We start from the raw sequence: 26790 nt of genomic DNA, 5'->3' as shown, positions 1-26790 counted from the left end.
ATGGCTTTGGGGTTTCTGGTCTCTCTGCTGGTTTCCTGCGCCTGTCCCAACCAGCAGCTCCACAGGGGTTTGGTTCGCAGCGCTCTGTGCCAGCCCAGCAGGGTTCTCTGGTGGTGCCTCCATCCCTGAGCACACCCCGGGCACCTCCGTGGCTGCTGCAGGACACAGATGCTGTGGCTGGGCTGAGAGCTGCATGTGGCTCCCAGCAGGCAGAAGGACAAACATCATGCCTGGGTTTCTCACACTCTCATAAACAGTGTCATTTTTAGCAAGACAAGTCATTTAAGGCCCAGCTTCCTCCCTCCCTGGGGAGGTGAGAGAGGTTTCTGGTTGTAATCCACCTCTTCCAGCTTGGCAAGCCCTGCCGTTATCTCCATTATTTTAGATGGGTTTTATTTAGAGGCCTGTACTAATAAGAGGCAACCACCTACCAGGGTTTTCCCGGTGTGGAGCAGGTGATTTTGTTCCTCCCTCAGCTCAGGTCTGGGCAGGGTGGAGTTTGTTACAGCTCCTTCCTTATAAAGGGGCAGGCTGAAGAAGAAGCTGCCCTAAAGAGGGGGTGTGGGAAATGTTGGAGCAGCTTCTGGGGAGCCTTCATTGTCCTGAGGGGTAAGAAAAGCTGCCCTTGCAGTTTACTTTGTTATTTCATCTTGAGCAATGCAGTGTAACGTTATAAAGAACTCTTCTCTTTGAGGTTTGGGGTTAAAAGTTTAGCTGGAAATCTGAGGGGCAATGAGCCCTGAGCTCAGCATGGGTTTTTCATGGCCTTTGGCTGCCGGTGGCTTTCTGTAGGACTGGGATAATCCCAGTGCCAAGGTGTAGGGGGCAAAATCATGCTGGCACACCCACCTGAGCTCAGGATGCAGTTGGGGCTGCCCAGCACAGCAGATGGCACCTCACAGAGCTCTGGGGTGACCACATCTGAGCTCTCCAAGTGCTAATGGGAGCATGAATATGAAAACTAGGTGATAATTTTGCTTGAAATGCTGGTAAACTCTGAGCTGTAATGGTAGATGTGAGAAGCAGACTGTGTAAGAGATAGCAATTATTCCTGTAGTAATAATGGACATCCACAGTTTAAATAATGGCACTTTTAACCCAGTGTTCCTTGAAGAGAAATGCTCAGTTGGGAGCGGATGGATTCCAAATGTGTTGGTTCCTGACTGAGCCTGTGGGTTTGGGAGCTGTGACGATGCTGGGTTGGCGTTTGTAGACTTTGAGTTGTTCAGTGAGTGCTTGAAGAGGCTCAGCCTGAGGGGCTCCAGGCAGCAGCAGCTGCTGGAAGATGAGCGTGGGGCTGGCTGGAGCCACCTTAAAGCAGAGGCACTGCCTGTGCTGAGGCCCCAGCTTGGCAGAGCACTCAAAGCAGGTGTTTGAATTCCTTCACACAGGCAATGCCTTTGCTGAATCAGGCACTGATGAGAAGCTTTTTTTGGCAAAGAAATGAGGCCTGATGAGACATTACAGATTTGATATCAGCTAGGATATGGCTGCATCCAATCTATTTGTCCAGAAGCAGCAGGGAAGGAGCCTGTCCTGCCTCCCTGTGGGGCTGTGCTGGTGTGAGCACTGCCCTGTTCCTGAGCATCACGAGCCTTGTGCTGGGCAGGCTGTGTGGTGCAGCTGACACAAAGCAGTGAACAGGCTGAGACAGAATTGTTCCTCTTATATTTGTGATTTATTTGGCTATATCTGCGTTAGCACAACTCTGTAAAACCTGAGAGAAAGTCTGTTGCATGTGGAACCCCAGGGCTGTGCCCAGCACCATCCTTGCTGTGGGGGCTCTCTGGGGAAGGGGACAGCTCACAGGACTCCTCAACGCGAGGCACTGAGAGCCTTTTTCCGGGATTCAGGGTCTGGAAAAGTCCTGAGATGAGGCTCAACCTACAAGGAAAGGAGCAGAGAGAGAGGATTGGTTACAGCCAGCAGCCAGCCACAGAAAATAGGTTGAAGCACAGACAGGGAGGAGACTGCAGATTGCACAAGGGCTTCTGCCTGACTGGGAGATGTCTCTGGCTGAAGTTAAACACTTAACCTGCTAAAAATGAGTGGTAGCTTTCTGATTGACTTCAGGAGATTCTTATCCTGCTCTAGCATCAAGACCCTGTAGTTTTTTTTATGGTGTGTTTGTTGTCTGACATTTTCAAAAACTGCCATGCTCTATGGTGGGCCCTGAAATAAATATGAGTTGTTTTCTACACCACTGGACTTGGGTGCTTCATTGAGGGGTCAGGGTGGGCTCAGGAGCTCTTATATGACCTGTCCTAAAAACACAGAAGCAGCAGCAACTCCCCAGGAATCACCTTTGAGCAAGGACAGGGTGAAAAAATACCCATGAGAATAAACAAAAGGGAAGTAACTGGGGGTAGAAACACGGCAAACCTGCACGGGAGATGCAGTGACTGGGGCTGGAGTGTTTTCCATGGGGGGCCACGGGCTCTGCCTGCCCCAGCACAATTCCCTGTGCCATACATCTGCCTCCCACTTCCCCCATCCACCCTGCTCAGGCTGGCTAGATGTCAGGTTTTGCATATGTAAAAATACAGAGCAGTCTTTGCCCTGAAAAGCTTGCTAGTGATCTCATTAATCAAGACAAACAAAGCGTATTTAGCTATTCCCCCTCTCTGGAGGAAGGCGTTCAGGTACTTAAATATGCATTTGAGTGCCTAACTTCAGACAGCTGTTTCTGGAGGTTTTTGCTTTCTCACAAATAGCAGCAGTGAGATAACCCCTCCTGGGGAGGGAGAGGTGGGGAAGGCAGAACCAGGGGCTGCTGCAGGAGGTGGGTAACCCCAGAGAGCTGGCAGGGACAATTCTTGGTTGTTCCAACTCCAACCTGCCATTAAAGATGCAGCAGTTTTTCCATTGCAGCTGGAATTGTTAGAAAAACCCAGTGCTTGCAGGTAAGGACAGCTGAGCTGCTTCTCTTGAATGTTCCTCTGCCTTCCTGTCATGCTCCCTCACTCACCAGGGCTGGGAACTGGGCACAGGGATGCTTCTGCCTGGGATGGGGTGATGCCATGGGAGAGGAAAGAGCAGTTTATTCACTCCAATCTTGGTACAAAGCTCCTGGGTGAGAAATGTCCCACTGAGCCACAACTGGCAGTAATTAAAGTGAGCAGAGCCTTGAGGAAGTTGTGAGGGATGCCAGCTCCTGCCCTCAGCATGAGTGAGTGGGGAGCACCAGGTGTAGGACAGGGGCAAGTGCTGTTTTAAAAAATGAGAAACCCTCCCAGTCATTAGAGCCCAGATAAGGGTGTCCTTGGGTCAAAGGTCTTTTTATGACAGAGACTGGTGATGAGCAGTCAATGCCAGTGATGAATCCTCATCTCTGATTCTTCTAATTCGTATTTTAAATGATGAACCCAAAGGTACTTCCTCTAGAGACAGCTGATGATCTTTGCCATTACTCTGCTGCAGTTATGGGTTGTTAATGCCAGGATTTTGTTTGGAGCACTGGCTGCAGCAGGACAGGAATATGGTTTGTAGGAAAAAGCTGAAAGGTTTTCCTTGCAGGATGATGGAGCTGCCATGGGCTCCAGCTGCTGCTGAGGAGCAATGTTTGCTGCTGTTCATTTCATTTATTATTGATAAATGAAAACCTGCAGGACCCTTGCAGCTGGGACATTGTGATGTCAGTGTTTGCCTCACAGAATTAGAGGGGCAAGAAAAATAATAACTCATAAAAAAAAATTCAATATGTATTTGGGGGGTGTTATCTTTAGAGTTTCACAGTTACAATAATGTGTTAAATCGGAGGGTACATTAAGGCAGGGGTGTTAATTGAGGGCTGATAAATTGCATGTGAGATGCAGAAAGGCCAAGCTGGTGCAGGGAAGTCAGAGCTCCCCTGATGGCAGCAAACCCCAGAGACTGAGCAGGGTTTTGTGGGTGCTGTAGCTGCTGGGCACTGTGAGCACCCTTGGGTGCAAAATAAGCTCAGCTTATGGGGGGGAGCTTTAGCTTAGAGCTGCACTTAGTGGTTTGTGGTGACTTGAGAGAGAACCCATGGAAAGGCCCGAAGCAGGTAATGAACAGCACCAGGCTCTCCTCGTGGCCTGGAAGGATCCATGGAGCCGTGGCTGTCCCTGTCCCTCTCCCAGCACCTGCCTGGCTCTGCTCCCAGGCAGCTCCCCAGCCTTGCACCATTTTTCACTTTAACAACAAAGCTGCACCGGGACTCGGCCTGGTTCCTCCATCATCTGTCTGATCGAATCCTTTTAGCGGGTGACAAAACACTTTCCTGTGCTCACTTTACAGGAAACCAATCTCTATTATTTTCTTTTTTTTTTTCTTTCCCAAACCCTCCTTCATTTACAAGAGTCTAACAAATCCTGCCGCTTATTTTTTTCTTTGTTTTTTTCCTCCAAAATGACACAAAACAGTGGATTTTTTCAGGGAAGGGAGGGAGGAAAACAAACAATACAGAGAGGGGTAGGGTGCACACACTGACGCTCAGCGTGCCGAGCATCCCCGTACAGACAAAATAAAAAATATTAAAAAAAAATAAAAACCCACCCCGTGCATCGAGATGCAAATGATTTTCCGCGAAGCCACCGCTTGTAAAGCTTGACAGAAAATAATGAGAAACACTAAATCTTTTATAAGGTCAACACTCAAGCAGCTGTCAAACAAGAAAAGAATTTAGCGGAAGATCCGCAAAAACTTCCATCGCCTCATTAAATCCAACAGGGCCGGGGCCCGGCGTGGTGAGGAGGCACCGGGGCGCCTCCGTTTTGTGTCAGTAATTTGCGGCGGAGGAAGAGCGAAGACGAAGAAGCCAACGCCGAAGGGGTCTTGGGGGAGGCTGGGGAATCGTTAGTGCGCCAGGAGCGGCCTCGGTTCCTAATTGGAAGCATTGGGCATTATCAACGGAGGATTTGCCTCGGCTCCCTGACAGCTCTCTAGGCCTGGAATGATAGCCCACTTGTCAGTGTAAAAGACCATTAAAAACAAACCATTTTGATTTAATTGGAGGCGGTGTGCTGGGGGCCCAGGTGAGGCGCTTCATCAGCCGATGTTGGCTGCTGATGCCTTTTTCCCCCTGTATTGATGGCTTTTTTCTTTTTCTCCCCTCCCTTTCAAAAACTGTCTAGGAAAGAGAAAGAGGTGCTGAAAGATCCTTCACAGCCGCATCGAGAGCGGCTTTCAATAGGGTTGTCAACAAATGCCATGACAAGTTAGAGAGAGGCAGGTACTTTTAAAACAGACGTTATTCTGTCCAAGATGAGCTGTGCTCAGAGGTGAGTGTTGGATTATTAGGGTTACAAATAATGTGGCTTTTCCTGCCAGGAGCGTGCTTAACTGGCTTAACGAATGGGGTTGATTTTTCTCTCCCCACCTTTCTAAGAACAGAGGGAAATGCAGGACAAGGGAGCCTGGGCTAAATGATCTTTATTTGCTTCAAGCCCAGGGAGGTTTTAAACAGTGCTTGGCAATTTTGGGCTGCTGTATTTAATGTTCCACGGAGATTTGGGTTAGTTTTTTGGTTTTTGTTGTTTTTTTTCCTTTCTGAAAATAATGCCACAGATATTTGCTGGAGTTCACTGGTCATTTGGTCTGGACAACAGCATGAGGAAGAAGAATTAATGCACTGGAGCTGTAACCTGGGGTATGCCCCCCACCTCCCTGGCAGATGTTTCAGGGTCAGACGAGAGCTGGCAGCTTTCACACTGACCTCATGTGCTTGATGTCTGAATCCTGACCCTTTTCATGCCGGGCAAAAGTTTTATTTAAAGTTATCTTGATAAATAGCATTTCCGCAGAAGTCAGAACAGTGCCACGAATGAAATCCCAAACCCATTCTAAAAGCATTTCCATGGAGCTGTGCACTGGCAGCAGTGGCAGCTGCTCACTCATAACCCAACACAGCATGTGTGGCTTCACCCTGCCACAAGCTGTGAGCACCCGAAATCTCTTCCTTCATGGGTGAGACTCTCCAGGAGAGCAATGGGAATTGGTTGCCAACTGTTCCTTGTGCTGCCTTTGGCTACTGGGGCTTGGCTGTAGGTGGAGCCTGCCCTGGAGGTGATCTAGGCTGTACATCTGCACAGGAGGGTGCTGCTGTTTTCCTGTGTTAACCTGGAGATGTCCAGAGCGTGGAGATGTGTCTGAGGGAAGTGCTGAGCATGGCAAGTAATGTTTTTACAAAGAGAGGGTCAACTGAGATAAGATATAAAAGTTTTTTACAATGAGGATGTTGAAATACTTGGATGTGTTGCCCAGAGAGATGGTGGATGCTCCGTCTGTGAAAACATTCAAGGTCAGGTTGGATGGGGCTCTGAGAAACACAATCTGTTTGAGGATGACCCTGTTCACTGCAGGGGAACTGGACTAGATGGCTCTTAAAGGCTCCTTCCAAGCCAAAATATTCTGTGACAGAGGCAGCATTGGGTGGGATGAGAGGTTGAGTGTCCAGGGCACAAGGGTTAGTGGGAAAACCTGGATCATGAAAATGCTTTGCTGTGATTTGAGCAATTGCATTGCTGGAATCTTTGACTGTGGAGGCAAAACAAGGAAAACCTCCAGAATCTGCAGGGAAATGTAGTGCTGGTGACAAGGGCCCAGAGCCTGCAGTTAGCCGTGCAGTGGGTGGGAGGTGACATGGCTGCAGTGCCCCAGAGGAGACGTGCAGGGATCACACCCAGGGCAGCTGGGTCTGTGCTGCCTGTTTGGGGCCCTGCAGGGTGTTGTGCTCTCTTTGCATTGTGCCAGTGATGCTGCTTCGGATTGTTACTGCAGGGCTGGGAGCCACCAGCTCGTGTCACTTGAGCCATTGAACAACCATCAGCTGACACTGATTTTAATTCTTTTTGGTCAGCCAAAGTCCCAGCTGAAGGGAGGATTGATCTGGTAGTGTGGTGCCAGGAAGCTCTTGAACTCATTGCTTTATTATTTAAGCACTGTTTAGGCCCCAGGAGAGGAGTTTTATAGCACTCCAAGTCCCAGAAGTTTTTCTGCCCTAAAACCCCAGAGAACCAATGCTGCACCTGAACAGCCAGCCCTGTGTGCTGTGTGTATCAAGCCCAGGTTATTTAAGCAGAATCTGTGGCTTTTCTGACAAGACAACAGCTGCAAGATTACATGAGCTGTGCTTGTCAGTTCAGCTCTATAGACAAAAATAGAGGTAAGGCATTAAAAAAAAATGCGGAACATTTTTGTGTGTACGTGTTAAACCTCAGCTGTTAATTCTGACGAAGGATCAGGCTGTGAGCAGATATCGGATCCCTGGTGAGAATCAAATTCCGGAGCCCAGAATTTTTTTGCTGCAAAGTTTATACAGTGGGGATTCCTCTAATTACTTTCAGTGGAAATTTACCTGACAGAGCTTTCCCAGGTAATGCAAGGCATACGCAGGAGAGCCGCTCAGCCGTTGACAGAGCCTTTGATTTTGTGCCAGGTTGCAAATTAAGTCTTTTGCCAAGGTACCCGAACACTTGCTCGTCAATTGCTTATCGCTTATTCATATCGCGCATCGCGCGCCGCGCGTTTCATCTGCTCGGGGAGGCAGCGCGCGGTGACAAAAGTCTTGTCCAAAGTTGCTGCATTTTCTTTCCTTCCCCTTGCTTGGTCAAGTAAACAAGCCACCCGAGTGTCTCTGTGAGCTGGGATTCTCTAATGAGCAAAGGAAGAACCCTGGTGTGTGTCGGTGACAGGAGGTGCACGGAGCTGTTTTGACACGTTGGTGAATTCTGTCCTGTGTTGCTGCTTTGTTGCTGCCTGAATCCTTCTTGACTTGATAGAGCTCTGGAAATACATTGGGGATGGCCAGCATTGACTTACTGGTTTGGATAGTGACTATCAGATGTTCAGATGGAGGTGGCTGGAGCCTCACCCCAGCCTGGCACAGGTGGAGATCCTGCATTTGGGCAGCAATGTTCTTTCCAGAGTTTGGCTGACACAATTCTGCCTCAGCCAGCAGGCGAGGAGTGACACAGGACCAGGACATCCACTGAATGTGGGGGACTGGATGCTGAGAGAATTGGGATTGTTCTGGCTAGAACAGAGAAGACTTTGGGGTGACCTGAAGGGAACTTACAGGAAAGGTGGGACAAGACTATAAGAACCTGGAGTGATAGGACAAGAAGAATGGGTTAAATTGAAAGAGAGTAGGTGTAGATTAGATATTAGATTTTTTTTTTTCCCTGTGAGGGTGGTGAGGCATTGAAACAGGATGCCCATAGAAGTTGTGGATGCCCCATCCCTGGAAGTGGTCCAGGCAAGGCTGGATGGAGCTCTGAGCAACCTGGTCCAGTGGAAGATGTCCCTGCTCATGGCAGGGGGGTTGGAACAAGATGATTTTCAAGGTCCTTTTCCAACCCAAACCATTCCATGATTCTATAATTTATGTCCATGCTGGGTGCCTGAGAGTACAGTCTCCAGGGAATGTAATCCCACATCTACAAATAAATTAAATTTTGGTGCAAGTCCCAGCCATTCTGGCAGAACGTGAGCCCTGGAATGGTGTCGCTGCAGGCAAAGCAAGGCAGAAGTTGTTTGCTTTGGGGGGTGGCTGAGGAAGAGGAAGGCAGTAGAAGCATCTTGCTGAGGTGAGTAAGGAGTTAACATCTGCTTGGTTTAGTTAAAGAAAAATAAACAAAAAAACACTTCAATGCAGCAACTTTCCCTAATGAACTGCCCATCAGGACAGGACTGTGACCTGCTTGTCTTGGTGAGCTGGGGGGCCCAGGAGACCAGGGGCCAGGTCAGTCCTGCAGAGTGACTGAGCAGAGCACCCGGTGTGGGAGAGCCTGTAAATCACCCAGTTAGCTTAACAGTGTGGGCCATTATTCTAAAGCAGTGGGGCTGAAACTTAAATCCAAATGAAAATATAGTCAATTTGTCCATACTTTACTGACTGAATGACTATGTAATATCATGCAGCTCTGGCAATGCAGAGAGCAAGCAGATGCAATTAGTGGGGAGGAAAAATCTCCTTTGTTTTCTTCTCTTCCAATTCTTGGGCAAGCTTTCATGGTGTAAGGGACTGAATGGAAAGCCCAGTTTAAGAGCCAGCAGAGATATCCATGCCCAGTTTCTGCAGCTCTCTGTAAGGGGCCACAGTGGGAATAAAAAAAAAAAAATCCTTCTTGATGATTTTTATGGGCCTAAAGGAACAAAATCTCATCTTCCTCCTGTCCCTGTTTTGGATTATAACTATTTCAGGGGTGTTGCTCCCCTCAGACTCAGGGCAGGCTAGACTGAAAGGTGTTATTCCAGATGATGAGGTGACTGACTGACCAGAAGGATGTGTGGCTTGAGAATATCACACTCCTCACCTCACACCTACCTTGGATCACATGGAAATAAAGTTTAAAGTGAGGCTGTGGTCAGGCAATGGAGAATCTGAATATTCTTGCCCAGGGTCTGGAGTATTTCCCAAATCATGAGCATCTTCTGTACTGGTCAGAGCCACCAAAGGCTGGTAGGAATATGCAGATGGAGTCTGCTAACAAGCATTCTGTGAAGTGATATTTTCGTAGTTGCCTTTAATATTCTTTTTGCACAGTAGGATGAAAATGCTATTGGATTAGAGGCAGTATTTTGGTCATTTGTCACCTCAGTAAAAGAGAGACTGACATTGACTCCTGGAGTCCCTGGGTTAGGTCAGTCTGGCTTTCAAAACCATTCCACCATCTCTGTAGAGCACAGCTTCAGAAGAGTAGTTAAAAAACAGTTTGGAGACCACCAAATATCTTTGGGAACCCTTAACTTCTTTCAGGCTGTTACTGCTTTTAAATGGGTAAACATTTATGGGTGTTCAAGAGGAGTTATTTTGCCATGGAGGAAACCATGCACTGAAGGTCAAGTGAGTAACAAATTCCTTGATCCAAGTTCTAATGTGGGCTGTGCCTGTTAGATCTGCAGCTGGGGAAAGGCAATTGTCCCAGGATAATGCAATGAGAAAGGAGGAGTGTGGAAAATCTGCAAAGACTGTGCAAAATGAGCTGTCCCTCCTCCCTGGATGCTGCTTCTGAGAAGGAAGGGAAAGGGAGAAGAAGAAAGAGAAGAAAGAAGGAAAGATTTGAAGGTTTTGAGAGCTGTGGCTGGGGCGGGAACCCAACCACATCCACGGATGAAACAAAAGGGAAAGCACAAAGCAAAACCCAGGCTGAAAAATGAACGGTGATGGAAAGGTCTGGGGTGAGAGGAGCTCTAAAGAGGAGGCTTGCCCCAGGATCTCGTGTGACTCTCACAATCTGTTTAACAGCGATCGGTCATGTTCTCTCGCCGCCGCCGCCGCAGCAGCAGCTCCGAGCTGACAGGCAGTGGGGATAAATGATTACTGACATATGCTAATCGGGCACTCTTAGACAGGATGGGAGAGGAATACATCAAGGTGGTGCAAAGCACATTTCTTGGGCAAAACTCTCCAACTTGTACAAGTAAATTACCTTCAGGAAATCACAGGGCTCCTTCGCTGTTTTAAACTGTGGTTAGAAATCAACAGCGTGGCAAAAAAAATAACCCCACCAGAAGAAGGGCCAGGACAGAGAGCTGAGAGTTCTTTGCAGTGATATCTATCAATGCCAAATATGATTTTGGCCATGTAAACTCCCTGCAGGTTTCAGTGCTTTCACTTTCTGGTGTCTCCTTTCCATTCTACTGGTCCAGCTCTTTCCCCTGCTCTCCTAAAACCTCCCCTAGCTCTTCCCTGTAAGTTTCCATATAATTTATACCACAAACAAAGTTAATGGAATTCTAACAAGTACCCCAGGGTACAGCAGGTTGCACAGATTAATTCAGGGAGATGTTTAGATCCCATCACTAGAACAAGAAATCTTCACCTTGGCTCTTATTTGGATCAATTAAAGGAAGTGTCACGGACGTCTCTAACCTGCCCAGACCCTTTACTTTGTCTCATGGTGGATATTGTCAATCAGGTAGTTTAGAGAGGCATCAGGAGTTCAGGCTTTCTGGAAAGCTCTAATTCTGGGGTGGAAAAGCTTCTTGAAACATCTGGTGTGGTTTGAATTAGCTATGGTGAGAGCTGATGAAATGGCACGTTCCCAAAATGCAGGTGTGACTGTCTTGCTTGTGTAGGGCACTTGTAGAGCAAAGGCCACCCCTGCACTAACAATGAGATATAAAAAGATGCTTCTCAGCTCAGGAAGCTTGTGAAAGTGCACAAAAGTTATAAAATATGTTATCTGGGCAACTGCTGCCTCTCTTTCAGGTCTTATGACTGGCAAAAAATATCCAGGGCTGATGGTTGAACATATTTGTGACCAATTTAAGGTCTGGGTCGTGGGGAGCTCTGAGTTAAGAACCTCATTCATTGTGTGCTAAGGATCTATGTGGGCACATGGGCAAGGTTAGAGAGTGTCCCTGATTTCCATCAGGTGCTTGTAGAGGCCCAGAGAAGTTGGCTTTGGTCAGGGGATGGGTCCATACCTTCTCAAAGCGTTGTAGGTGCCAGAAGGACTCCTCCTTCACCGGCGGCGGGTGCGTGCGCAGGAACGTGGTGCGGTTCTCGCGCACCTCGCCCGTCTGCAAGCAAAGAGAAACCCGGGGCTCAGACTGCTGCCCTTCTCCTGTCTGCACCCAAAGAAACACCAATGGGCTCAAACTGCTGCCCTTCTCCTGTCTGCACCCAAAGAGAAACCCGGGGCTCAGACTGCTGCCCTTCTCCTGTCTGCACCCAAAGAAACACCAATGGGCTCAAACTGCTGCCCTTCTCCTCTCTGAACCCAAAGAGAAACCCGGGGGCTCAAACTGCTGCCCTTCTCCTCTCTGAACCCAAAGAGAAACCTGGGGGCTCAAACTGCTGCCCTTCTCCTCTCTGAACCCAAAGAGAAACCCGGGGGCTCAAACTGCTGCTCTTCTCTTGTCTGCACCCAAAGAGAAACCCGGGGCTCAAACTGCTGCTCTTCTCTTGTCTGCACCCAAAGAGAAATCTGGGGGCTCAAACTGCTGCCCTTCTCCTCTCTGAACCCAAAGAGAAACCCGGGGGCTCAAACTGCTGCCCTTCTCCTCTCTGAACCCAAAGAGAAACCTGGGGGCTCAAACTGCTGCCCTTCTCCTCTCTGAACCTAAAGAGAAACCCGGGGGCTCAAACTGCTGCCCTTCTTCTGTCTGCACCCAAAGAGAAACACACCAGTGGGCTCAAACTGCTGCACAGCCATGCACATCAGCACCATGTTGTGCAGTGCAGTGACACTGGGATGGATGAGGCCAGAAGTTGCTTTGGGCTGTTGATCACAGTTTCATGGTCTGGGGAGTTTTCCATGTCCATGCAGCCAATTCTGATAGTTAAAACACATGAGCAGCTGTCAGCTCTCAGTGCCTGCTTTATAGAGCATCCCAGGGAGGTGACTGCTGCCCACTGGAAGCCCTCAGCTACAGCAATGGCTCATCCCTAACTGGGAAAGTCACTTCCAGCACCCCCACCATGGTGAGTGTGCCTGGCTCTCCTGATTAATTGCAGGTTACAGTGCTTGATAATCCCAGCACAAGCCAGTGCAGGTACCTGGATACCCTGAGAATCTGTCTGCTCTGTGGTCTAGGATACAGGTTTGTGTTGCTTAACTCAGTAATTGGTGGCTTGATGGAGGCAACTTAGTGATTAAAAACATCAGTCATTAATAGATAAAGTAGGGATGCACTTTCCAATGTCCCAGACTGCTGTATTCATAAAATAGCTGCTAATTAAGGACACTGTATTCCTGCACTTCAACTATAAAGCACAGTTTGTGATGGCAGTAAGCCCATTGAAATTGGTCATTACCATATTAGCCCGACTCTTCTTTGAACCATTAACTAATAAAACAGTCATTGGCTGCTTTTAAATGATATTACAATGTTGGTGTGTTTAACAGCACAACCTTACACTCCAACAGCTGCTGTGGGTGCTGCATTACCACACCATGCCAGGCTCAGGGCTGGGGCTGTCCTTTCAGCATCTGCTGGTTGTTCCTTTGTTGTGGCCACTGTCACAGGTAACCTGAGCAGAGCTGATGTCCAAAGGACAGCCCGTGGGGCTCCTGGCAGGGGGATGCTCACCTGTGTTAGGCTTCATCAGCCTTGTAGTAGTCAGGGGGATGTTTTCCCAGCTGAGAGCCTATTTGTGGGGTAGGACAGTGGGGGGTTGTGCCCAGTAGTGCTGTGCACATCAGGGGAAAGCTTTGCTGGACTATTCCCACCTTTTTCTTCACCACGTGCTGGACTACAGTCCGGGCTCTCTGCTCCTCCATCCACAGTTCCTTGTATCTGTGTTGTATGAGGTCAAAAAATGGAGTGGAAGGCCTGGAAAACATTGAAAAGGCACCAATGTAATCTTTGCCTCCTTGTGCTGGCTCACATCTCTGCTCCTCAAAAGTGACTGGTGAGAACATGAATAAAGCCTCACGCTGGGAAAGGCTTTCTCCTCCTCAGGAAGCCTCAAACCCACAATCATTTGCAGTGAGCCCACCACAGCCTGCACACACCTGTGCTAAGCTGTGCCAGGGCATTCCCCAGAACTGGGACAATTGTACAACCTTTTTCAGGGCAGCTTTCAGCAGCTCTGTGTGAGCCCTGGTGTGATGGAAGGAGCACGGGGCACCACAGGATGCAGCTCATCTTTGGGCCCTGCTGGAGCTTCAGGTGAGCATTTCCCAGCTGGTCCCCAGTGGAGCAGCTCTGGCTGGATTCCCTCCAGGAGAAGAACCCCTGGGTGCCAAGTGTGTTTTGCTAAAATAGCACTGCTCTGGCTGTTAAAATCTCTGGTGTGGTGCACCAAAGGCTGCAAATGTGCAATGATGGATGGGGTGAGAGGAGGAAGTGCTGTCCTAAGCAGCCTGAATAGGGCTAAAAATGGACCCAATGCAGAGGTCAGGGGTCTGCAGCAGAAAGGGGAGCTGAAATGCTGAGCCCTGGTCTGGTGCCTCAGCTGCACGGAGCAGGTGTATTTGCCCCTTGAAAGAGGATTTCAGGAGCAAGGAGACAGCAGAGGGGAGGAGCTGCACATGACCCAGGCTCTAGAAAAAGACTAAAAAGGCAGTTGCTTGTTGGCCAGTGTCCCATTCAGCTGCTCTGAGGTGCCATTAACCTGACCAGCTTGTGGCAAAGCTGTAGCCTGAAATTGTTGAGTCTTGCTCCTCGCAAGTGAGGATACTTCATCAGCCACCGAGGGAAGCAGACCTGGCAGTGGCAGGGACAGCAAATCAGTAATTCCCATAATTCTGCTGCTATTCCTTTCCCCCAGAAGCAAACACTTGAAGGTGATGAAGGACCTCAAGCTGAAGTTTTATTGGTCCTTGTCCTTGCACACCTAGCTAAGGAGGGACTTTTCCCATCTTGGCAGCAGCTGATGACTGTGGAGCTCTCACCTCTAGCTCTGCTCCCACCTGTAGCCTGCAGAGCCCTCAGCTGCAGCTCCCACAGCAGATCCAGCACTGTTCCTGTCCCCCTGAAGGACACTGGGGACTTGGGGTAGCTGCTGGGCTGCTTCTGGGCCACCAGCTCCACCTGTTTCTGCAGAGAGCCCACGTGCTTCATGGCTTGTGGCAGGAGTGGGTCCAGAATTGACAGCTGCCAGCTTTTAGCAGCCTGGAGAATCCTTGATGATCACCCAGGACGCCAGCAGCCTGTATGCAAATAGTAACTCTTCTGTTTCTTGTTCCTTCACCCCCGTGGTGACTTTTATTACTTAATTATTGCACACCACATGCTTCAAAACAGCCTAATCTATGGTTGTGTTTTCTAATGATGCTGGATGTGCAATCCAGCAATATCCATCCCAAGGGGACATTCATATCAGAGGAGACATCCTTCTGCAGGCCTCCTGTTTCATAGATCACATGCTGCAGGGCTTTTCAAGCCTTTGCTTGCAAATCAGCCCTGCTGCTCCAGACCATTATCTGGAGACACCCAGTGCCAAAGGCAACGCTGACATTTACCCTTTGTCCCCTCTTCTTTCCCCTCCTTCCCTTCCAGTTTGGCATTTCATGCTGATCAGAGCTGGGCGAAATATTTAAAAGGTTAAAAGATGTGGCAAACCAGTGGTAAAGTGTGTTATTATCTGTTTGGGTCTCCAGTTTTGTAGTGTGGTGTAAAAGTTGGTATTCCTGACACAAGCACATGGTGAGCATTGCTTGTTTGCTGCTGTCCCTTTGCTCTCCAAGGCAGGAGCTTTCCTGGTGTGCAGGGAGGGACACAGGGAAGCACTAAGCCTTTGTGTGTAGCCTTTGATTATTGATTTTTGGGGTTTTTTTTCTGAAGTTAAATGTGTTTCCCCATCTCTATGGAGGTGACTTTTACCATCTCCAGTGGACCAGGCAGTTGGTGACTGATAGTCCACAGCTGGCTTGTAAGTAAATGCTTGAAAGGACACATTTGGGTTGATGCTCTTCAGAGATCCTTCCCTGCCGTGTGATTAATCACATTTAAGTCCTGATCCAGCAAAGTACAGAATCATGCCTGGAATGATGCACGCATGAACTGCCTCTCTCACATCGGTGGGAAGGACTTGTGTGCTCGGTTATATATAAGCCCTGGTAGGATGTGAGGCTTCCCCTGGCTTTTCCTCCTTTGAGAGAAGCCCTGAGGAAGTGGGGAAGAGCAAGGGACAGCAGGGAACACCTCTTTGAGGTGACTGGAGAGATCTCAGCGAGGTGGATTTTCCTTTGTAGGTCAAAGGCTGATCTCAGCAGAGGGACGGGGAATTCGGCCCCGGTACTGGCGCTGCTTGGCAATGTGACAGCCCTCACTTGCAGCTGGCCTTTGGGAAAATGTCCTTTTGCCTTAGTGTTACTTAAGGACAGGGATCAATGGCTTGTGTGTTCCTTTTCCTTTTGTCACCCTGCCCAGATGTCGCTCCTGAACAGGGAGGATTTTGCTGTCTGCAGATGCTGCGGGGAGAGCAGGGGAAGCATCCTCTGGAAATGCTTATTGCACATTAAAACCCGTCTCATTCACAGTTACTCAGATCTCCTTGTTTTGGCACAAGCACCCTGCCACAGAAAGGAAAGGCAAAGAAGTTCTGATAGGATGTAACAAATTATTTATAATTGTAGGGGAAAGAATACTCATCTGCTTCCTTTTATAGTCAAATAGTTGGAGCTACTTCTAATGCTGACATTTCCTAAATATTTTAAAATTTATCTGTGCACATTTTCAAAACTATTATCTCTGAAACAGTTCCTGTCTCTTTAATAGAATCTCTCTAATTTACTTTCACGAGTCAGGGTACAGACCTATTTTCAACTGAAATGACAAGCACCTGCTAACTTGGTTATACAATGTGGAATTCTAGTCTGCCAGACATCTCCTGGAAAAGAAGCTGCAGCCTCCTAATAGGCTATTTTACTGTGAAAACAGTGTTAAAAAGTATAATAAAGTATTAACAATATTAAAATAAAACAGTGTAGGCCTTAAATGAGCTACAAACTAGTTAAATCTATTCCATTCAATATGAGCCCTTCAGTGCTTTGCAGCTGATACCTCAGAGCTGGGATTTATCTAAAATGAAGGCACCAGGGACATGCAAGAGAAATGGTAATTATAATTTGCAAACATTAGGCTGACACTTTTTTGTGTATGTGTGTATAAATCCTGACAGCTGTGATTTGTGCTGATGCCAAATAGTGCTCCAGCGTGCAGGGAAGGGCTCACTTTGTGGCAGGCTGTCCTCAGAGCAGCAGCTCATTAAAACTTTGGAGAAGGAGAAGTTGCCGAAAACAGGAAGGCGTCAGAACCATCTGAGAGATTTTTGGTACACGCTTGTTGAAAGGCGTTTGAGAAGAGAGCCTTGGGTCTGACAAACTGGAATTTTAGTACGCCTTCCCGTCCACAGTGGGGCAAAATAATTGGTCATCAGTGACTACTAATTTGGTTTAGTAGCCAGAGGCATTTTTTTTCTTCCCAGAAAATCAATGACAGTGCCGAGGTCTGTTCAACGTGATTCAGCTCAAGATGGGTCCTCATTTAGCTCTTGATGCTTCTTCCACTGGAGACAGCTATTTTGTTAAAATGAAATTAAAATCTATCTATAATACTCAGCTCAGGGAGCCGCGCCCGTCAATGCCATGCTGCTCTTGAGGTTTCAAGGTTGTCAGTCTCCCCTCAAACTTATTTTCAAAGGTTTCTATATCAGCTGCAAAAAAAGGTGCTTGGCTAAAGTGGATGCAAAGGACTTTGCTCAGGAAGGGGGTTTACACCAGCTTGTAAGGTGCAATCAATTTGATTGCTAAGTTCTGTTGCAAAAGGGTAAAAACTTGACTTGCGAGTGCTTTTTTTTCCCCCTTTTTGAATTGTATAATTCAAAAGCACGTAAATATTTCAGTGCAGAGCTCAGCCCGTGGGGTTTGTGTGTGGCTCTGCAGCCAGGGCAGTGCTTTTCCTGCTGCTGGAGCAGGGAGGATGGGTGCAGGCAGTGGCTCCTGGGGCTCTGCCCAGACCACTGCTCCAATCCCAGTGGCAGCTTCCAGGCAGCAGGATCTGGTCCTGCACGGCTGCTTATACAACAGATCCATCACAGAAGGGAATTTGTCCATGCCTGTGACATTAAAATTGTGTTGCTGCACCACTGCCTATGCTGAAACTTTAACCCTTCCTTGGAAGGTTAATGAGGTTATAGGGGGGTTTAGTTCTTGTTGCTGTCCTTCCACCTAAGATGTGCTTTTTCTGCACAGTCAGGATCTGTCTTTGGGGCCTTCAGTCCCCAGGGAGATAGCTACAGGGGCACCACTTTTATATTCTTTCCTTGTGTCTTCATGCTGGGAAGGATTTGTCCTGTGATAGAAGAAGTGTCCATATAGACTCTCCCAGCAGAACCAGTTCCCACCAGCTCAGGTTGATTTCCTACAGAACCATTAGGGTTGGAAAAGACCTTCAAGATCGAGTCCAACCTGTTTCTTACTGGGGAACAGTTTAGTTTCCAGCACCTCTGGACTGTGGGGCGGTATTAACTTCAAATAAAGCTCAAGCTGGGGTCTATGATTTTGTTTGGGGCTGTGGGGTACCCCCAGTGTTGGCAGCAGCGAGGTATCAGCGCTCAGGTCCCTCTGCCCTAAAAGGGGGCTGAGAGCAGAGGGAAATTCAGGTTATGGCTCCCTTGCAGTGCTCTATTGCCTCCTACCCCCCTGGTAACTGATGGGCTGCAGGTAGCAATCTATCTCCCATTAATTCATCTCTGTGTAGCCCAGCAGGAAGCTGGGGTATGATTACAGCTCTGGCTCTTGTGCGAGAGCCGGCACAGCCCCGGCATCCCCCTGCAAACTGCGGGCTCTGCCTCGCCTTAATTGTTCCCCTTTGGCCCCTGGACCTGTCTCTTCTAACAAGGGCTGCGAGGAGGGCCGAGGTAATTGAACACTTAACCACACTCCCCAGCACTGCCTCCTGCAGCTAATTAGGAAAGAGGGCCGCTGGGCTCTTCATTATTTCTTTTAATTGTTTGTGGGTTTTGCATAACGGTGAATGGCAGAAGAGGGATGTGCAGTTAGTGGTGAATCCTTGACTTTGAAATTTGTATAAAAGGTCACTTACAATTTGTTAAGGCTTTCATAAGGGTGAATTCAATTAGCAGCTAGAAGTCCCTGCACACACGTGCGTGGGTGTGTTTGTGAGGAGAGGGAGACATGGCAAAATGAGCTGGGTGTGAGTCCAAACAGCTTGTGGAATATACAGTAAAGTTATAGCCCCCTTAAAGCTTTATGCTTCTCTAAATAGGTCCTGGCAATAAACCCATGGAGAGGCCCAAAAGATAATTTTTAAATGATCTCCATTTGTCCTCACTTTCCATTAACTATTGAAGAAAATAACAAGAGAAAAATTGGTAGAAAACACTCAGGGACCAATTTTTTTTTGCAGTCTTTGGGCTGGCAAAACTCTCAGTTGCAATAGTGGGTCTTCGACCCGTGTGGCAGCTGCGGGATCTGAGCCTCCAAAGCACTGATTACTCTGAATTTCTGAAGCTTCTTTACAATCCTTGTAATTTGGGTGAGGAAATAACAATATAAATTATTTCACTGCAGGCAGCCAATGAGGCAGGGACTTCTTCTAAGTGTCAGAGGATCTGTTATTTTGCTCAGAGGGCTCATATGTATAGAACAGTAAAAAGAATAAAATCCATTGTAAACATGCACTTTAAAAGATTTATCAGATGCTCATAGCTGTACTTAGGAGTACACATGGTTACAAGAGCACCAATTTTCTTTACTATTCCCTCCCAGGCCCAGTGAGGTGTTTGCTTGCACTGGTCTTAAAAGCACTATGGAAAGCTGTGTCTAGCAGTAAAGATACCAAGCAGCTCTTACCTATTAAATAACTGGCTCTACAAGCTGGAATTTGTGTGCTAGCATTGATTTTAGGGTTGGAGATGCCCTTTGGCTGACTTAATTGAAGATTATTCAGGTTTTTCTTTAACACATTTGTCTACTCTTATCTACTGTTATCCTCTGAGAAACTCAGGTGGGATGTGAACAGATCTGTTCTGCCTGGAGGTCCAGATCTATGGCTGAGAGTGAACAGTGCTCAGTCTGCAGCCATCAACAAATGCAAAACATCCCAACAACAGAAAAACCAAGGAAAAAAACCCCACTGCAGCACTGAGCAAAAGAAATCAAACCACGAGGTCTTCCCCTTGACCTCCATCCCATGCTTGAATCTCTCTGGCTGGGTGGGAACATGACTTTGTTTGAAAGGAAAAGATGTTGATGAGGCTGAAAAGCTTTGTTTTCACAGAAAGGATTCTGTGATTATTCCCCCCTGACCCAGGTTTTCATTGAACAAGCTGAAAAAGCAAAAGTTGGCAAAGAAAAAGGTCCACTTGTGGTCTGAAGTAGCTCTAGATGGTAAAACTTTGGAAGAAATTCTTCATCTGGCTGTAATCAATGGAGATAAACCCACAGACAACAGCCAGTCTGTGTGAGAGTAAATTACTTTCCTATTCAGTGTAAACCAATTGGTAATAAGGGATCTAAATCTGTCCTTCAGATCTTTTTTTCCCATCTCTATGGCTGATGCGCAGGACCTGAACCTTATGGCAAACCATGACTTGACTGTTTATTTTCTCTTAAACCATCAGCCTGAAGCAGTCAGAAACTCTAACAGCAAGCAAATCAGCACTCTGGAGGGGAATCAGTATGTTCAAGGTGCACTCAGGATTTTTTGAAGGGTGTAACAGGTCCTTCCACCCCAGCAGATGCTTCAGGCGGATGGGGCTGGGAGCTCTGCAACCACACACCCAGCCTGGAACACGTCCAGGAGAAGAAAACTACTCTTGAAATAGAAATTCTTCTCTTAGCAGTGTGAGAATGGTGGCAGAGGCACCAAGTGCCTTTCACTGTGGGATTGGATAGGATATGTAATTATCTGAGCTGCTGGGAGTCCTGTGGTTTTTAACTTGGTTGCGTTTCTCTGTCGCCATGAGCCTGACAGTGATTCCACTCACTGTGTTATATTTTCACAATTGTTTTGTCAGTCCTCAGTTGTTTTGTTCTTTTTTTCTTTCCTGTAAAACTTTTTTTGCCCTCATCTTTAGGATTTTGGTGGCTTTACACTCTTTTTGGCTCAGATAATATTTGCCATAATATTATCTTGTAATTCTTGCCATAATATTCAATTTTATTGCCTGTCCAGCTTTTCCTGATGGGTTCTTTCCAGTAACACATTATTTCCTTGGCACCTTTGCAGCTGGTCTACATCTAGATTAGCTTTCTTTCCACAGCCATATATTAGCAACCTGAAATGTTCTTTAAGTACCCCAAAAAGAAATCTATCAGTGGAAGTTCCTCAGCACTTCTTGAGCAGCTTTCTAAACTTTGTTCTGGCTGTGTGCAAACAGCACAGACACTTTGGGTGGAAAGGCCACTTGCTAAACAGAGCATGAGCATAGAAATCTCTCTTCTCAGGGAAGGTGAAAGATTGGGATGGTTGCAAATGGTACCAATTAAAGAGGAGGTACTGGGTAACTGATGCCCTTGGCCAAGTGTAAGTTTGAAGAAGAGAGATTGCAGTGACCAAACACTTTGAAGAGGTGAGTTTGCTGCAGGGACATGATGAAAACAGCTGCCAAAAGATTAAGAGCAGTTTTAGAGAACGGGAGGTGGATTGGAGGCAGGAGATGAAGACAGAAGGAAAATGGGCTGTAAAATTCAGGGAAGGGACAGTTGAAGCGAAGGCAGACAGTGGGGGGGGGCTGGGGATGACAGAGTGCCAGGGAAATCCTGCCAGCACACCCAAGGTCAGCCCAACCTCCAGGCCAACTGCCAAGTGCCCGTGGGAGGCAGGGCTGTGGCCATGCAGGGCTTGGAGCAGGTACAGGTGCAGGATGGCAGAGGATGGCACGTCTGTGCAGTCCTTGTGCCCAGGAATAGGTTCTGGGGCGTAGAGGGAGATTTAGGATGCTCACCAAGAGGTGACTGGAAGCTTTGTTCTCCTGGCAGGGCTGGGCAGCGTGTCCATGCTGATGGTGCACTCTGCCCTGCTCGCTCCTGGGGACAGAACTGGTGCTCGAGGTACCAACTGTGTGCTGGAGTGTTCTGCCTTCAAACTCCTTGTGTGACCTTGCACAGATCAATAGCAGCTAAAATCTAGCTGTAGACAGCATCCACGTCTTTGTGTTTACTTCTTATTCCAAAAATGATCCTTTAATGCTGGCTGATTTCAGTGCACAGTGAAGCTCAGCCAGAAAAGGTAGTCAGGAGGATAAATATACATCTGGACACCTACTGAGGTTTCCAAATGCACCTTGAATAGCAGGCTGGAGTGACACCAGTGAAGATCCTGGAGGTCTCCACAGACCCTCTGTGCCTTTGGGTCTCCAGTATCATCAACCCCAGCCCACTCAGTGCCCTCCAGCCTCCTCCTTGTAAAACAAGGTCATTATTGCAGAGTATGGGAGCTGGACACACCTGTGGGGTCATTTTGAATGAAAATACCTGGGAGCACAGCGACCCTCAGCAGCTCTATGATGTGTTGTGTACAGAGCATGTGGATGTGGTTTAGCTCCTGGAGGTGTCTGTCAAAGATGGGAATTTTCCTTGGAAGATGAGCCTGTGGACCCGTGTGTGGTGGGGAGGAGGGCAGGGAGAGGTGAAGCTGAGCCTGTGTGCTGTGAGCCTAGTGCCTGCACTCGGTGTCCTCTCCTGCAAAGTGTGGTCACACAAGGCAGCTCTTGTAGAGCTCAGAAGCTGGAGCTGGACTGGGGGAGCCTGGCTGGAGGATGCCCCAGGGGGGAGGCTGGGATCCCACCCCATCCTCGTTACTGCTGACCTTGGCACGAGCACTGCCTGCTGATGGATCGGCTCTGGAGTTGGACAAGCCCCTGGGGAACCACTGCATTATCTGTTATGTTCCCTCAGTGCCTCCCCTGACCCCTCCCAGCTCCAAATGCCACAGGCATCAGGGAAGGAATAAATCTCTGTCTGCTACTGAGAGAGAGAAGGGAGCGAGAGCAGGAAAAAGGAGAGATGAAAAATGTCCTTTTTATGGCTCTCACAACAAAGCTGGCCACGTGATTCGTAGCAAACATTACTCTGGGAAAAGGGAGGGAGAGAATGGGGAGGGAATCAGCAAAAAGCAGCACTGCTCCTCTCCCCTGGAAGGTGCCCAGGGGGAATATGGAGGGGCATGGGTGACCTTTGAAGGTAAATATCCCAGGAAAAGAAAGGAAAGAGGCCTCAAAGCTTCAGAAAGCTTCCTGCAGTGTCTGAGCCTCCTGGTGAAACGCTGCACACGCCGTGAGCAGAAAGCAGAGGCAGGAGTGACCTGAGTTGGAGCAGCAGCAGGGCCAGGCAGTGATTAACAAGGCACTAATGGCAACCACAGGTTTGGTGCTTGTTTCTATTTGGGGTGACCCAGGAGAGCTCCAACCTGTGAGCCGAGGGAGAGCTCCTGACCCTGGTGTCTCCAGGAGACAGAAGCCTTTAGCAGCACAGCCCAGGGCCTGAGGAGGGGCTGGAGATGAGTTGCAGGGCTCCAGAAGCCCCTTGCCCATTGCCCACCGACCCTAGCTGCTCCTGTGACAGCTGCTGAGTTATTTGGGCTGGCACCAGCTGCAATTCCCACTGTGCAGAGAGCTGCAACAGAGCTGTGGGTGCAGACTGGGCAGGGTCTGCACTGGGGGGGTGGTTCTGGGCTGTCCCAGAGCACCACCACATCAGGCAGGGTGTCCCCAGCTGCTTCCAGTGCCATGGAAAAGCACCTTTGCTCTCCTCAGCCACACTGCCACTCCTGGAGGATGACAGGCAGGTGTTGTTCTTGCTGAAAAATTCACTGCATCAAGGTGTTGGTCGGATCTGTTGTTTCTTAAAGACATGAAGTGCTTGGAGTTGTGAAAAAAAGACCTTTTGTCACCATTTTCTTCTGCTCCCAGACAAGCATACGCCTTACCTGGGAGCACCTTCCCAGGTAGCAGCACTGAGATCACAGCCAAGCAGGGCTTAGAGTCCAAAGCCAACTGAAATCCATTGACAACCAGGTCATTTTTAGGAAGATGGGTCTTGCTGTGACCGGGGATCACCTTGTCCTGGGAATGCTCACCAAAGCTTGTCTCTTTAACTTGCCAGTAATGGAAAAGTGTGTTAAACTCCCACTTTTACCAAAATGGCTGTAACAACTCTTTGATAATCCCAGTAATTTGGTTTTATCTATAATGTGCTTTTAAAGTAAAGGGATAAATACAATCAGTCTGCATAAAAGGTAGCTATTAAGGAGCAGGCAAGTTGTAGAATAATAACTTTCAATTAAAAGCCCTTTCTCACTACTTCTGCCATTGTGGGGTCTGCAGATTTTCCTTAAAACTTTTGAAGCATGTCTGGGCTTCTTACAGGCAGCCATTTAACCTCCGTTTATGAAGAAATAAAGCAAAATTGATGTTGATTTTGGCCTGCATTGGGGGATACTTTTGCAACATAAAAGCCCTTTTGCCTGCAATTTGCAGAGCAGCCCTGTCACATGGAAGAGGGCTGATACTGATAAAGATAAAGCTTTATAGCTAGGGCATTTGCAGCTAACAGCAAGCTAATGCTACATTTTCATTTTGATGCAATTAATGTTAATGTCTGCTACGAAAATTGTCATTAAATACCATTTTAAAATCCATTCAATTTGCATATGCAAAGCCCATTTACTATCATGTAAAATACACGGTGCTGTTCATCATGTCTTTCCTTTAGAATTTGTAGCTGTTATTTTTCTGGTAGTGATTATTATCTAGCTCTTAAAATAAAACCTAATGTCTGGTCCAGACCTGCACAGAGCAAGAAACCTCCCTGGGCTCCAGCAGTAGCAGGACTTTAAGAGGCTTTGAGCCCTGGTTTGTGCTGGAGTTGCACTAGCAGGGAAAAGCTTCTTTGCCTCTATCGTGCTCTACTCCCAACTTCTGCTCAATGCAGAGCAATGAACTCAGTAGGAGAGAGTAGGATAAAGAATTTGAACTGATCTTTAACTCCACCAGAGTATTTCTACCAGTGCAGACAGGTAGAAATGCTGTTGCTCTGATTTTCTGACCCTGGGATGCCAGTTTTCTGGCTGACAGCTCTTCATATTATTTAAATTAAAGGGTTGGCATGGAAGATATTTTTAAGAGGCTTCAAGCCCATAATACTACAGGTGAAATGAGACTGTGTTGTGGCACATGTGTTTGATTCAGGTAGTTGATTATGACAGGAATGCCATCAGACATGGATGTGATGCTGTGACAGCATACCCAGGTTCAGGATGCTCCTGTTTTGGGGACTGTGGTAGCTGAGATTGGGGAGGCATGTAGGTGTGAGGGTAGGAAGGGATAATTTCATCCTGAGGAGGGCCCAAACCTTCCCCCTTACCGTGGTGGCTTGCCAAAAGTCATGCCTGGAGGTACCTTGCCCCCATATCTGAGAATGCCCTTGTCCTTGCAGCGGATGTCCATGTACTTGTAGTAGAGAGCAAAGTCCCGGGCTGTGGTGCAGCCTTCGTCCACAGCTGCACGGCCCATGGCCACGAAGTCTCGGGGCATGACCCTTTTGTGAGGCTTGGCCTTCACTGAATCCCAGTGGCCTATGGCTGGAGGTGGAAGGAAATAGAGAGGAAGAGGAGGCATCTCAGTTAGCTCCTGATTGGGAAAGCAGATTGATGTGTGTGTGTGTTGTCGCAAGACCCCAGCTGGGTAATAATTAGCACTGACTTCATGATTACAGAAAGCTGATCAATCAATTTATTAATATCTGTGGGACTCAGATTCAGTCAAAGGAAGAAAGTGAGAGTTTCTAGCCAGGCAGAGGCCTGGGAAAGAGCTGGGAAAGAATGTAAATAATTCTTTATCTCTTTGTTTTCACATTGTTTATAGTTAAGTTCTATCACTGTGCGTCAAGCACTCTGCACCAATGCTGTGGGTTGTTTTCACTTCAGAACCAATGGATTTGGTCCTTGCAGAGCTCTATATAAATGAGCGGTGCATTTTGAATAAATCGGAGTTTTACTCTCACAGCCTTCTGAGTCAGAGTCTCTTCATTCCTGTCCTGCCTCGACAGTGACATATATCATATTATACAATTCTCTTTTAGAAACTCATCACTCTTACAGACAGTCCAATACAGACAGACCAGATTGGTCAGTCAACCCAAACACCATCCAGTGTCCAATTAAGAAATCACTCTTTGGTAAACAAATCTCCATAACACATTCCACATGTGCACAATCAGTGCAGCAAGTGGAGATAAGAATTTTTTCTCATTCTTTTCTCTGATCTTCTCACAGCCTTCCCCAGGAAAATGCCTGGAAAAGTCTGTGCCTGCTGCCACATGTGCACCGTGCATGGGGGCCTTGTGGGGCTAAGATTCCTTTTGTGAGCTTCATACACTGTCCCACTGCATCCCATAGCCCATCTGAATTGGATGTCTTCTCACCCTCCTCCCTGGCTTGCTCAGGATGTCTGATTTTACAAGGAAACTGTCCCTGAGAGCACAAAGCAGGAGCCCTGACAAAGCTGTGACAGTGCCCAGGTGCATCACCTTTTGCAGGTGCACCCTTGCTGCTTGGGCTCTGTGTGAGCCTCCGAAAGTTTCCAGTGTGACAGAGAAACTTCACTGGTCACCAAGCAATTGGGGTGATGTTAATGAAAGTGGGTAAATGTTGGAGTTCTGCACCTCCAGCTTGATGACAAATATTGAAGAGCCATGGGAAGGAGAGGAGATTTCCTACTAGCATTAGGACTTTGTTGCAGGTCTGTGTTTTAGGGGCAGTGTCCTACCTTCAGGGACTCCTCCATCTCTCTTGTGCGTGTATATCCCATAGGTAAAATCAGGGCCTGGCAGGGAGTAGCAGTTTCTCATGGGCTTTCCAAGTTCTGGCTGCAGAAAAAGAAATAGAGAAGCATATATAGCATTAATAGAGAAGCAGAAAGGCTTTTTCTGATAAGGTAAAGCCCCTGAAAACAGAAGTTTGTAATAGAACACAGCCACAAGTACCAAGAGTGTCCATTTGGCAAGGCTTGGATCCCACTGCACAAGTGAGTGTCACAGTGCAAAAAGGAGCTGAAGCCTAAAGAATGGTGAATTTCACACAAGTTAGATTTTGAGTTATAAAGAGACCTAGCCTTGCTGGAAAAAGAGATCCTAACTCAATAGATATGGACTTGAAATCTTCTTGTTTGGTTAATCTCTCCTTTGGTGGGGATGCCCAGCTGTGGTGTCTGCTGGGGAATCAGCAGCTAGTCTTAGCTTTACTTGGAGTTATTTCATTTCCAAGTTGTGCATCCTCCCAAAAAACTGACATAAACTTCCCCAGGCACAATCACATGGCTGGGAATAATCAAAACACAAGGCATGCTGCAGGAGGAGGAGAAGGGGGATGAAGAAGGGAGAGCAGAGCCTGGGGTTTATAGCACAG

The 26790-nt window shown here is 47.7% G+C and overlaps 1 protein-coding gene across 2 annotated transcripts in view; it reads right to left on the bottom strand.

Annotated features, from left to right (window-relative positions):
* Positions 1 to 1656: 1656 nt before the first annotated feature.
* CFAP77 (cilia and flagella associated protein 77) overlaps positions 1657 to 26790 on the bottom strand; it is a 57229-nt gene continuing 32095 nt past the window's right edge. The window contains exons 2-6 of one of the 2 annotated variants that reach the window (XM_077787897.2): positions 26153 to 26252; positions 24750 to 24966; positions 13143 to 13245; positions 11395 to 11490; positions 1657 to 1884 (exon numbers count right to left, since the gene is read on the bottom strand). In XM_077787897.2, coding sequence (XP_077644023.1) covers positions 1816 to 1884; positions 11395 to 11490; positions 13143 to 13245; positions 24750 to 24966; positions 26153 to 26252 — 585 coding nt within the window. In that variant the 3' untranslated portion in view covers positions 1657 to 1815. The other variant, XM_085593929.1, reaches the window with a different exon arrangement.

Source organism: Lonchura striata, chromosome 17 (assembly GCF_050655825.1).
Source record: "Lonchura striata isolate lonStrDom1 chromosome 17, ASM5065582v1, whole genome shotgun sequence".
NCBI lineage: Eukaryota > Metazoa > Chordata > Aves > Passeriformes > Estrildidae > Lonchura > Lonchura striata.
The sequence above is the reverse complement of the archived record's forward strand: the minus strand, read 5'-3'. Positions and strand labels throughout refer to the sequence as shown.